Consider the following 14,252-nt stretch of genomic DNA (forward strand, 5'->3'; position numbering starts at 1 on the left):
GGCAAAATGTCCTCACTTAGCATGCTTGCCGCTATCCCCCCAGCAGTAATCAACACCAAACACACACATTTAAAGATTGAGGTTTTAGGACCCAGTCGTCTTGTGGCTGTAAAGCGGAGGCGGTGAGCTGCAGTATGTGGAAACTCAGCATTATTGAGAGACATCGAGAGAAAGAGAGAGAGAGAGAGAGAGAGAGAGAGAGAGAGAGAGAGAGAGAGAGAGAGAGAGAGAGAGAGAGAGAGAGAGAGAGAGAGTGAGCGAGGGTCACAGGGAAGTTGGGGAGTCAGGAGAGAGGAACGCCACGCTCCCTCCACTGAGGAAGAGCCAGGAGGAGGTGAGGAGGAGGAGGATGACGGGAGAGGAGATGACACGCGGGGGGGGGTGGGGATGGGAGTCCGATGCAGCATTGACGTCCTACCGTGCGCGCTAGCGTGGATGCAAAACGATGCAGGACAAGTAGCCGATGGTCTCCTTCCCTGGTTGACGATTTATTGAGAGGACACAGCAGCCGACGTGGCCACCTGAAGGTGAGGCATCAACATGACAAGATTATTCTTTCGCCGCATGCAGTCTCGCAACATTCATTCGATTTCATCCGCTTTTTTATGACATCCATTGATGGTTATTTTTGTTTACACTTATTTTTCTGGATCTGTGTACAGTATTTATCGCTAGGAGTGTCATGCTTTAGTATGGAAGTACAGTATGTATTTTAATAATAATAATAACAATAATAATGATAAAAATAATACACCCAAGGTATATGAGAATAATGACACTTCCATTCACTTTAGATATTTTTCATTTAATTATCGTTCATCATAACACACGTGATGTATTACAGTAATGCACTAACACATGTAAACATATATATATATATATATATATATATATATCTGGCAACATTTCAGACTGATAAGTTTGACGAGAGGTATTGGGGAGGCCACTGTGAATTTCTATATATCTATATATAGATATATATAGATATAGATATGTAGATATATAAAATGATGAAAATTATGATGCTAATGATAATATTAATGTATAAAATTGAACAAGAACAATTTACTCATATCTTGTAGATGTAGACATACTTACATCAGATAATAATAATATTAATCAAAATAATAATACAGACAGTGTCATATGATATACTCACATATACAGTATATGCTGTATACCCAGAGGTAGATAGTGTATAATAATAATACTACTACTACTGCTGCTGCTCCTACAACTAATAGTAATAGTAATAATAATAGTAATACACACACATGGTATATCATAATAATGTATAGTGATAATTGTCACCCACCCACGTAGAACTGATTAAAAAAAAAGCTTGAGATCACATAGGAAGATATGTCATTTTAATAAAAAGTACACAAAATAACAGCTAGAATAAAGCAATAAAAAAAGACTTTAAATTAGTTTTTTTTTAGGTCATAAGACGCATGGTTACAAATAAATGAGTACAGAAAAATGGTGAGAGAGATGAGGTCAACATCACCACTACTTTTCAACGGAATACGTCTTTTTGATTTACAACAACAAAAACAAAATAGATACAGAAAGATTCAATATTTTGTGTTTCGACTTCATCAAGAAAATGAAATGGAGTTGAGAAGGTTGGTGTCACTCACGTATGTTATAAATGACACTACACAACTTTTTGTATGTGTGTATTCGACATGCTGTAACAACAAAAATGCAGTAAACAGTACGTCGACTTGTTTTGTCCCTGTGCTTACCACTATGGGTGTTTCACCTGAAACATGATACACACGCTTCTTAAAACGTGTTTTTTTTGGGGGGGGTGGGGGTTTGCTATGTTGTGGTGGACGTTTGGCTTGAATGTGTAAGTGACATCACCCTCACAATTAAAATGTGGGCACGTTTGGGAAGCAGAAGACATGATGAATGTAAACTGGGTTGAAAAACAGCTGCAGGAGGCAGCGACACACACCGTTAGCTCATTTGCACACACACAAGTGGGCGTGCACAAATGACAGCAACGCACTATTGTGCTCCACACAGAACACTGTGTCCAACACACTTCATTGCACGCAGCAGTATTTTTAGATTTTCTGTGAGTGTGTGTGTGTGTGTGTCTTGAACACTGGTTCGCTTTTTACAAGTACCACCATAAAAAATACAAATAAGCTCACCAAGTAGCATCATAACGACCAACATTCAAATAAAGTACAAGCCTTTGTGTTACTCATAAATGAGGCAAAAGAAAGTACAGTATATTTCATATTACGGGACGCTACCGTAATGATGCACATTACAAAAATTAACCCGCCACTGAAATACAGTGTGAGCGGGAAACTGGACTGTTTTGCTCTGTATTGTACTCTAAATAAGTTAAATACAACTGAATTCTACTTTAAAAAAAAAAAAAAACCTAATAAGCTTGAAAAGTCAAAAAAAAATGTACTCCAACTACTTGAAAAGCAAATTATTGACTGTACTTGAAAAGTAAAACACAATATATTCCTTTAAAAGATAAAATAAATGTACTTTGTTGAAAAAAATAAATAAAATAAGCCACTGAAAAAAATCTCATGCACAGCTTGAACAGTTTAATTTAGAAAATTTTAAAAAATGTTCTTCAATTAAAATGAAATGTACTGCACATAAAATTGGAGTAAAAATTATACCTAACTCAATGTTTAAAAACAAACAGTTCTTGATGATGAAATGCAAAGGTATTTTATCTAAACGTCAAATACAATTCAACATCAAAACAAACCAAAAAAAATGCACTTAATGAAAAAATTAACATGTAGTCAAAATAAAAGTGAAATAAAAGTACAGTGGTACCTCTACTTACGAAATTATTTGGTTCTGGAAGAAATTTCTTAACTAGAAAATTTTGTAAGTTGAGATGCGTTTTCCATGTAAATGCCCTAATCCGTTCCAAGCCCCCCCGAAATTCAGACATAAATGTTTTCTGAAGCATAAAAATGCATCAAAATATGTAAAAAAAAATACATGTTAGTTAGATTATTGCACAATAAATGAGAGTTCTGCATAATGTAAAAAAACAATGAATAGAGTAAAGAACAGAAATGACGGTCATTCAACTTTTAACTGCGTCCTCATCGTTTTTGCCCTCTTTAGCTCATGTTAAGATAAGAAAACATTTATTGTCTCAAAATGGAGAAATTCGTAATCTACAGCAGCAAAATTTGGAGGGAAGAAAGTAGAAAAAAAACAAAGTATTTGCATGCACAAAATAATAACAAAATTTTTACAAACTATACACAGTAACTGATCCACGGACGTTTGCTTTAGTTGGCTTTTAACAATCCTTCGATGTCCAAGGCAAACAGCAGCATAGTGAGCGATCGCCCGACTGGTGAACACTTTTCCTGGGTGATTTATTTAAAACTATCGGAACGCCTCATGGCCCGAGGGGCAAATGACAAGGACGCTGCATAGGCACATTTATTTATCTATCTAATAACACATAGACACATTCAGTACAGGTCCCTCTTAGCCAATGGGATGCCAGGAAGATGCTCGGTAATAGCCAATGGCAGAGCAGCTATAAGTATGTTGCGTTCAGGAAACTCGGAGCTGCGAGTAGCTGCCTATACTGTATTTTTACCTTTCGTATCTTGAAATCTCTTTCGTAACAAGAGGCAATATTTCGCTGTTGAGGCATTTCATAACTTGAAATTTTCATATGAAGAGACGTTCGTAAGTAGAGGTACCACTGTAGTACCTAAATAAATGTTTACACTCTTGAGGTTGTCCCAGTGCTGTGTATGGACGGTGCAATATTTACCTTGGTTGATTAACCTTTGTCAGACAAAATCTCTCCTACGGGCGTTGCAGTACAGCAGAACATTTAATCACGAGCATGCAGCTGATGGAAGGAGTGCATACATACATATACTTTTACAGGGACGTGCAGGCGTTTAATTTGCGGCAACACGACGACACTTGCACAGCACTGCCAAACTCAAGACTGAATTAAGGCCCATTAATCATACCGTTTGGTCTGTTGTGTGTGCTGCCAAACTGGTGGAGGGAGCGCACACACATGTACGCACGCACACGGACATACACACACATACCAAGACATGGATATAAATAAATGTCGGTTAACCATATTTCCTGCTTTTATCCTAGTAAGGCTCAGAAGACGAGTTGGGCTTTCTGATGTGGGTTTTCCAAAACTGTGCTTGGCATATCATTTGAGTGACTCGCTGCGGCGACCCCTAACAGGAGAAAGTTGCTGTTGCTGCTTCTTAGAAAATGTTGCCAGTAAAATGTCGCATTTCTAACCACAGCTACTGTATACTGGTTACCTAGTCACCCAGTGCTTGGTAGCTATAACTCATCAGTATGGGTCGATTTTACGCCTTGTTGGATCAAAACTCTTGATCCAAAATGCTGGCTTAAATCCACAAGCCAATGCACTGGGTCCAAATAACCCAGCATTGGCTCAATCCCTTTTGAACCCAGCGTTATTTCAACCAATTTGAGTTCCTTTTAACCTGGAAGGTACGTTTTGCTGACGAATAACGAGAAATTATTAAAAAAAAAACAAAAAAAAAAACGGATGGACAAAACAGGAACTTACTGGAATCGTCACTAACCGGGTCAATACCGATGGACCTTCTCAGCTCATCACTGATGGACTCCCATTTGGAGTGACGGAAACACTCTCCACGTGTCTCTTGTATTTGTCTGCGGGGGTATGAGCTCATTGCTCTCCTCTCATTGCACACCTCTGTTTACTTTTAGCACCTCCTACCACAAATTCCATCGATGAGGGAGGAGGTAGAAATGTTTTGGGGTAATGAGAAAATGACTCCTCAATGTCATCATTTGATGTGGACATCTACCGGAGATGGCATCACATCATTGACCCGTGTCAAAAATATTCCGTCTGCATGTCAGAATTATAACTATTACCACAAATGTCCAATACTCAAAGCATTTCCCTAGAAACAGGAAGTGGTTATTTTGCAAATGGCAAGAAAGATGCATCCAACACTTTTTTAAAAACTCATCCAGCCTCATCTTTATCACAGAGATGAAATCAATGAGTCCGTTTAAGCTCCACTTATCCCCCCTGTGCCATGTCTCCGAGCAAGGCCACTCGGCTCTGATTGCCCGGGGGGGACACATACATGTGTTTTCATTAGCAACTGTGAGTACTGTACTCGCATCCCGTCCCTGGCTGCTCGTTTGTGGACAAACTTGACTGGTTGACCAATTACTTCAAGCACTGTGCTTTGTGCGTGTGTGCTGAAAGACATCGAGTAAGACTGCAGAGTGGCTGAAAATCAGACTAAGTCAGCAGCAGCAGCAACAGCAGTTTAGCTTCTTTTTCCCATTCTACCTCAAGGTTTGCCTCCCTGATAGGCTCGCATGTGAGATCCTTTGTATACATGTCTTCCCATAGGAAATAATGGAAATAATAATCATCTTTTTGCCATCATAAAACCGTTATTAACTTTGCAAGCGATGTTTTGAATCAGTGATTCTGAAACTGGAAAGTTGTAGCTTGGGGCCATGAAAAATAATTAGCAGGGTTTTTTTTGGATTTTTTTTTAATTCCCATGGAAGTTAGGGGTACACATGGTAGTTTAAGTGGTGATAAGATTATGAGGGTGTCCTTGGAAAAATTTCTCCCCTGAGCCCAAAAAGTTTGAGAACCCCCGTTTTAATTATCATCATAAAAAAATTACAATTATAATCAAGCAAAGTAAAATGACTTACCCATAGAAGATGCCTGACCAAAACGTTAATCTCAAGAAGCAATCCAAAAGAATTTCTGCAACAGTAAAATAAAACACAGCAAGGTCAAACGTGTATCAAAGCTATGTATCATGTATCCTGTACAGTATCTATACTCCAAATTCTGTATCGGCCAGCTATGAACCTCGATCAGGTGTCATTGTGTATTTATCAATTCGATATCAGTCATGAATGGAATAAAAACACTTTTCTTTACAACATCAATGAACAGTGGAGACTGTTGGTCTATCCGTAGCGCACAATGTGATATGATGATGCAATAGCGATATCAATACAATACACTGTATCATTCCCGCCTCGTAGTTAAAACACATTGTTCTGATTGAATAAAATCACAGAGGTGAAGTGACAGAGGGCAAGAGGCTGCTCTTGTTACGCGGTGTATGTGATTTGTGGTAGCGTCCTTGTCACCACCACCGTAGCAGTTTTATTAGCGTTGCAGAATGCAAAGACGAGGACGATGAGGAAGAGGAGGCAGGTGGGCGTAATAAGATGAGTGCATCGCTGCTGGAATGAAAGTGCGGTATTTGGGAGTGTGTGTGTGTGTGTGTGTGTGTGTGTGTGTGTGTGTGTGTGTGTGTGTGTGTGTGTGTGTGTGTATACGCGTGAATGGGAGTGCAAGTAAAGTACAAGTAGAGTGAAAGATGCTTGATGATGCAATCACACGTTCTTGTTTCTCTCCCAAGTGCAATGAAATGCTCCGTTAACGCGCCATTGATTGCCTTCATGCTTCACCCCAACACTGCAGCATCTTCCCCATGACACAGAGAGCATCATGTCTTATTGCCACTAAGCCACGAAAGCAGACTGTGACATCCCATGAATACAAAAAGCAAACATGCAGAATCAAGTTAACATCGATTATGCTTTTCAGCAAATCATTTGTTTTTCAACATGTACCAGACCTGCATCACCGTGTATTCATCTGGTATCACAATGTATCGTCTTGTATCTATCGTGTCTCTGTGACTTGCCATGTATCCATCAGGTATAGTTATGTATCGACTGGGCGTTCATCTATAATCACGTAATGGTCGTCTATCAATCACGAATCCACCCGGTGTCCATTTTGTATCACCCTGTATGCATGAATCCATCATCGGCGATCGAGCAATTATATGTTCATTGGTGTCTATTATGTGTACATAAACTGTCTGAATGTATCTGCATGACTCATGTTGCATTTAATGTAGGTCCGCCCTTTACCTTCCCTTCTGGTGTATCATACAATCTTCCAAATACATCAGCAAAACAAGATGTCATATTTTTAAGTTGCTCTGGATTTGTTGTGCCGAAGATCTCAAATATTGTTTTAAATATAACTCCGCCTTTGTGTGTTTCTGCAGAGCCCTTCCTGATCTTGTTTGAGGATCTCTGGAACACATCAAGCTGAACTAAGTAAGTCTATTGATCCAAAATCTAACTTTCTAAACTTTGAGCGAGTGCCGTTTTACCCAAAGGTCCGCTTTATATAACGCTTATGTAGAACAAATCTGTTCTGCTCCAGAATTGAATTAAAAGTTCCTCCTTGGGATTTTGAGGGTTTTTACACTTCACTCAGCGGTTTTCACGGAGACTGACTTTAAAAAGGAAATGACGATAGTTCTAATGATGCGCATTGATCAGTGCACTCCTGGAGGACGATCGTTTCTTGATCAAGGAAACGTTGACGCTGAAATGTCTTTGTTGCTTCTCTTTAATAGACCCCCGCTTCCAGCCCGGATAAAGAGCCTGGCGCTGCTCATTTGACGTGATTTAAACTTTGTGAAGTTCGACGGACGACATCAAAAATACACATCCAGGGGGAGCTCGGGCCAACGGCAAATCGGTTGTGCCATTAATCAACAAGGAGGCTTTTTGATTTCTTCATGATGACGTGGCGCAGCGATGGACGCTGTATGCCGGCGGGCCAGTTGACCTGCAGACGCGTCCCGTAGGATTCTATTTCTGGAGCCTCATTGCTTTTACAGATTAACCGCCCTCCAATATGGCCCCAATCCGCACATGGCGCCGCGACTTTGATGCTTGGGCATAATCAACACGCACTATTTATCTGCGCAGCCATCTGAAACACATCATCAAGCCGTCCATTTTCCTCCACATATTCTGTTCAGTGTGTCAGCAAAGCAGGAGTGTATCCCAGCTGACTTTAGGCAAAAGGCATATCAAAAACCTGGATCTGTTGCAGGACAATCGCAGAACACTCAGACGACGAACTTGCACCTTGAAAATCACAAAAGGCTCATCCATGAAATGACGATCATTCGTTAGCCGTTATTTTTTAGAACTTTTGTTCAAACCCAAACGGTAAAGTTTGATGTGGTACTCCTAGACCCTGGATGGGTCGTTAGTTAGTCGATCAGTGCTTGTCAAGATAGAAACAAAAAGAACCTGAGCATTTAAATCAAGACTGCTCTCAAGCACTTTTTTTCTGATCCTTGACGGGAAGGATTGATGTAATAGTTCTAAACCCTGGAGTGGGCGTCAGACAGTTGCAGGGCACATTGAGACAGACAACAAACTCAGACTTTGAAATTGCAGTCATTCGTGATCAGTCCTCAACTCTCATTACTCCCTGCCCCCAAAAACAGAAACAGACTGGAAACCTGACCATTTAAATCAAGTGTTATTCTTTTGCAGTCATTCCCCAACTGTCATTTCCACACAGAATTTTTTTCTAACTCTGGGCGTAAACGATTAATATGATAATCCCACACCCTGGATTGGTAACTACTCAACTGCAGGGGACATGGAGAGAGACACCTGGAAATCACAACAGCCTGTGAGTCTTTTACCTTAGTTAGTGTTCATTGCACAACTGTTTCCACACCAGAACCTTTTCTGCAATCTTTGATGCCAAGGATAGATGTGATAATCCGACACCCTGGATTGGTCGCCCGTCAATCGCAAGGCACAGAGACAAACAACTGAACTGAGCATCTAAATGAAGACAGTCCAGAGTATCATCCATTAGTTAGGACTATTTCTCAACTCTCAATTCCACCTTGATCTTTTTTTCTCCCACGCCATCACAACACTGTGTTCTGTTAGCTTTGGACTGTTCCAGGATTTACAAAAAGAGGTTTTCATTGGTTGTCCATTATCAGAAAGGAGACGTGAACTGGAAAACCAAATACTTGAAGATCAGAGGCTTTGGAATCCTTCAGCCATAACCTGCAGGGGACGACGGATAGAACGTGTGTTGTCGTCGTCGGCAGCTGAGCTTTCACCAAGAGAGAAATCAACGAATTGGATTAAAGATGGATTATCGCTGAAACACTAGCAGCCGGCAAAGCATCTAATCCCATTGTGCACTCTTCAGGGGGGAGCCCCTCCGATTCTGCAGATTACATTTTGGTGCGTGGATGCCATTCAAAGCCAGTGATGGAGAACCGCGATGAGACGGAGCACCCTCTCCTGGGAGAAAGCCCCCATCGGCCATCGGGACCGGCTCCTGGGGGAGTCTTCAAGGGAATGCTGGTCAAGTGCGAGGAGGACATGGCCTACCCTCCGTTGGCATGGAGGGGCTACTGCGGACACCCTCCAGATGTTCAGCAGCCCCATCAGCTTCTGGACCCGTGTTCCTTGCCCCGCACATTTGAGTCTTTCTACCCGGCTGCGCCCATCTGGAGCCACGGCGACTCGCTGCTTAGTAAGGACTACCTGGAGACCACCTTTGTGGACATCGGTCCGGGATCCACAATGGAGCGGAAGCTGCTGGCCGAGGCGCACAGTGACTTCCACAGCGCCTCCTACAGCATGGATGAAGAAGACGACCTGCTCCCCGATTCAGACGTAAGTCGGCACGTTGCTTGAATGCTCCGTTTTTGTCTGCTTTTACTTGCATAATAGATTAAAGCAGTGGTTCTCCAACTAGGCTCCCTGGACAATATATTTGGGGTCTGCAAAGTAATTTCCAATGAAGTAAACACAGTAAGCCAATGACTCTTCCCTACCTCGACTTTAGGCCAGTGGAAAGCTCTGATATGAATAAGAGAAACAAACGGGGGAAATTCACTGAGTGAAGTCATTTTTAATAAAAGACGTATTATTACAGACAGTGGCACCCCCTGACTTTTTCTCTTACAGCTCAACATCACCAGAATACGTTTGCACCCATGACATACATCCATCCATCCATTTTTCGATCCACTTTATCCTCACAAGGGTCGCGGGGGTGCTGGTGCCTATCCTAGCTGTCTCCGGGCAGTAGGTGGGGGACACCCTGAACTGGCTGCCAGCCAATCCCAGGGCACACAGAAACGAACAACCATCCGCGCTCACACTCACAATTTAGAGTGTTTCATGAACCTGCCATGCATGTTTTTGGAATGTGGGAGGAAACCGGAGTACCCGGAGAAAACCCACAGAGGCACGGAGAGAACATGCAAACTCCACACAGGAAGGCCGGAGCCCGGATCGATTGTATTTGTCGCCAACTTAGTCATTTTGATAGTAGGCTAATATAGTTAATATGGATACATACAGCATGTGTTGCCTTCTTTATAAGGCTTATATACGGATTTTATTTTTTTTCGGCTCCAGACGTATTTGTTTTGGGGGTTTTTTTGGTCCAATATGGCTCTTTCAACATTTTGGGTTGCCGACCTCTGGCCGAGTAGCATAATTGCCTAAGTGATTGGATGCATTTGAATGATTTTGTGACGGCAAAAAAAAAAAAATCAATTCACGTACCATTTTGCAGCTGCACATATTGCACATACCAGAAACCGCCTCCAGTTACAGGAATAGTCTTTTTTTCCCCAAGAATGCAGTTCGGCAATTTTTCAAGAATAAACTTTTCCCTTTCGGTTCCCCTTTAAAAAAAAATTCTCCCAAAAAAAATTAACTTGTTATGACACTGGACATTTTAATTATTGGGGCATTTAACTTTAATTGGCATTATTATGAATAGGTCCTTGGAAATATTTCTCCTGAATGGATGGACACATCAAAGAAAAAAAAAAAAGTAAATTTCTCCATCACACGGCCCGATTAAAAGTGTGATATTTCTGCCATTCCATGAGCCTTGAATGTCGCATTATAAGGCAGAAAGATCTAATAGTACTTCGAGTTCGTCAATTGTGAGTTTGAGAGTCCAAGCAATATTTAATCACATCATTTAAATGTGTGACACATCCTTTGCTGCTGCCGCAGCTGCTGTGAGGAAGATAACTGCATTATAAGCACGAGCGTCTTTCGACTTATTAATAGAGGCGAGCTAGCAGAGTATTTTGGGGACAGCGGCAAGGCAAAGCTGTCAAGCGAGTCACATTGCATGGAGTTTGGCGCAGGTAACGATTGTAGGATGACAGCTCTGTTCCGACGGCCAACGGCGTGGTCAGGGGGAACACGCGGTAAATAAGAGAAGAGGAATGAATATGAGAAGTTAAATCAGTATCCCAGAATCGATTATTTTACATTTGCTTTTACATGCACTGCCAAAACGTTTTTGCTCCTCAAGGACAGACAAAAAGCTCATTCGGAATTCTGGCGGCGGTGCGGTCATGCAAAAAGTACGGGCCGGCGGGAGGGAAACCTCACCGTGACCTCAAAGGCAACACGGCATCTTCTTCTCCTTCGTCGCACTCTGCGAAGCCCAAAACGTTTTGCAAAAGAAAACGACGGACGTTGATGAATTAAAGTGGACAGGAACCACCCAAGCACAAAATCGCATTATTTATACTTCAAACATGAGCATTATTATTTTTCCAAAGGCGCAATTTTCCCCATACAGCTCCTATATCTTGATGCCACATATCGAAAAGCGGGACTCATTCGAGCATTTTCCATCCTTAAAATTAAAGTCAACCAAGACCCGAATCTCAGATGTCACTGAAAGATAATGTTAATTTGGTCTTGTTTAATGAATAAACAAAATCAAAGAAACTGAGGGCTGCTTCCTTTGTGCTGATAAATGGAAAGGACGGTTAGCTTGACATCCATTTCGGAGGCTACACATCAGGTTTAAGTACATTTCAGGTTAGTCGCACGATAACTGCAAATAATGACTGTTGGGAAGACAATAAACTAATTTTTCCGGAAATTGATGATGATTCACTCACTAGTTTGGTCCGTAACATGCCAGAAAACAGGCAAAAAACATTGATCAGTGTAAAAGCAGAAATTTACAAATGTTTTATTCTGATTCAACAGTCTGCTGTTTTTTTAGACGACTACAGTCAGTTAATTGGATGATCAGTTAATTGTCAATTCATTGATTCATTTTGATTCGTCCAATTCAGTCTTTGACAGGCCATTACTCATGCATTTCATTTTGATACAGGTGTTTTTCAACATTGAGTAGATACAGATTTGATGAGAAAAACTTTCATTCATTCCGAGTCATGTAGACACTCACGAAGAACAATTTCCCAGCTACTAAAAGTGACTCAGTAACCCGAATTAATATTAGTTGTTTTGAGTATTGTTATATTTTCAGACTACATGTGTTGATGCACCGTTTGTGTTCAAATATCCGTTGCTTCAAGCAGTGATCCCAAAGAGAGGTAAGTGGGTAGGTTAGTAGGAAGGGAACTTTTTTTTGTTGGTTTGTTTTTTTAAATCTCTTTGGTCTATGTTTATTTTGACAATATACATCAACTGCAAGTGGCTTAAAGTCTCTTTTTGAGGAATTGTTCACAAAGTGACTTGAGTTGAGCTAAGAAGTTCAAAATCGGTCCATGGGTAGATGGTGCAGAGGTGCCTCGTATTAGGTTCAGACCACTAAAGCTGCAGCTGGAGCATTTGCACACGTGCATTCATGCAATAAAGCGAGACATACAGGAAGTCAGATTGAATAAACCCTTGCTTGCCAATGATGTGTGAGTCACAAGCGACCAACCTGTCAGAGCTCATTCAGGCTAACCTCATTCAGTCACATGACCTCATTCAGTTACGTGTCACCAGCAAAGTTTTGGTGCTGCCAGAAATAAACACCGCCAAGGTTTTTTGTTTGTTTGTTTGTTTGTTTGTTTTTCTTCGAGGCCTCATTTAGAGCAGAAATAACGTCAATTGCACATGCATTAACACTGTTCAGTTTGCTGCCCTTATATTTTAGCTGTGTGTGTTTCAATGTACTGCAGGTTTGTACTGTGGTTGAGAGAGGAAAATAATTTCATCTGTGCTGCATATTGCACATAGAGCATATTTGACAATAAAGCTTGACTTAACTTGACTTGAATACTACTGCAATGGCATGCTTTGCATTATACGACATTCGTTCCCAACCGATGCACTGCGGGAAATTAACCAATTTCACTTAACTGGTCCATAAATGATTCATGCTTATTCATTCACCACAAATATTTCTTTCTGCATCTAGCTATGCTATGCTATGAAGAATTATATGCAGAATAAAATAAAATGCTGTCCCACTAGAGGGCAGAAGGCACAATTAACCTGGGCACCTGTTGCCATTCAAATTACAGTATTAAACTAGACAGGCTAAAATTTCACACCAAGGAAGTCACTTTATGTGTAAACCGAGATCATCATTTGTTTTTATGTAAATTATGCCCCTTGCCTCAATAAAGGTTGGGAAACACTGCTATGGAGTATAAAACTGTGTGCCTTCGCCCAGCCGAAGCAACCCTTAAATCAGGGGTGTCAAACTCATTTTTTGTCGCGGGCCACATTATAGTAACCGGTTCCCTTGGAGGGGTGTTATGACTGTGAAACCATATAAGGAAGTCAAGTATAATCGTTTATTTAACTATAGTTTAAGTTACTGTAATGAGGGTTTTGGTAACAAGAAAACTTACAATAGTTCTCTTATATATTACAGATGAGAATTTGAAATTTTGGTAAAAATGTTTGTAAGCATGATAGAAGTCAACATGATTGATTTGCTTTCGCGGGCCACATCAAAAAATGTGGTGGGCCAGATCTGGCCCCCGAGCCTTGAGTTTGACACCTTATCTTAAATCATTTGTCTGACTTTGCCGAACTTTAAGAATGATGCTATCCTGGAGATCTCCTGAAATGCGTCCTTTATGTAATTCTTCGGCAAATGTTTATGTCTTTATTTTTGCGAAACATGTAAATGACTTCCCAACTTATTTTCACATTCATTGAAGTTCTGCTCTTGGCTACATACATACAATTTATGTTAGTATTTCCTTGTTAAAATAAATCATCTGTCTTGAATTGATATAATTTGTATTCCTCATCAATACGAAGACACCTGATGCTTCCTCTTCTGTGGTTATCATCACACGTTTGCCTCTCATTGATACCCACCTGTGATGACATCACCTCCCACCCCCAAAACAAAATTAATGAATTAATTATTTAAATAAAACCCCACACAAGTGGAGTTAACTAAATGCTCAGTTGCGAGTTTTGTTCGACTTCAAAAACAAAATACTTTTTTGAACTCCAAATTGCTCCATTTTTTGGGCCTCTGATCCTGAATTCCACTGTAATGGGTCAGTGTTGACATTTTAAGTGGCCAACTCTCTCTCTCTCTC

The 14,252-nt window shown here is 40.7% G+C and overlaps 1 protein-coding gene across 1 annotated transcript in view; it reads left to right on the top strand.

The window, feature by feature from the left end:
- Positions 1-270: 270 nt before the first annotated feature.
- tmem91 (transmembrane protein 91) overlaps positions 271-14,252 on the top strand; it is a 17,349-nt gene continuing 3,367 nt past the window's right edge. The window contains exons 1-3 of the mRNA XM_019861553.1: positions 271-527; positions 7,128-7,179; positions 7,485-9,576. Of these exons, the coding sequence (XP_019717112.1) occupies positions 9,166-9,576 (411 nt within the window). The 5' untranslated portion in view covers positions 271-527; positions 7,128-7,179; positions 7,485-9,165. The remainder of the gene's footprint in view (positions 528-7,127; positions 7,180-7,484; positions 9,577-14,252) is intronic.

This window comes from Hippocampus comes, unplaced genomic scaffold (genome assembly GCF_001891065.2).
Source record: "Hippocampus comes isolate QL1 unplaced genomic scaffold, H_comes_QL1_v1.1 scaffold122, whole genome shotgun sequence".
Classification (NCBI taxonomy): Eukaryota; Metazoa; Chordata; class Actinopteri; order Syngnathiformes; family Syngnathidae; genus Hippocampus; species Hippocampus comes.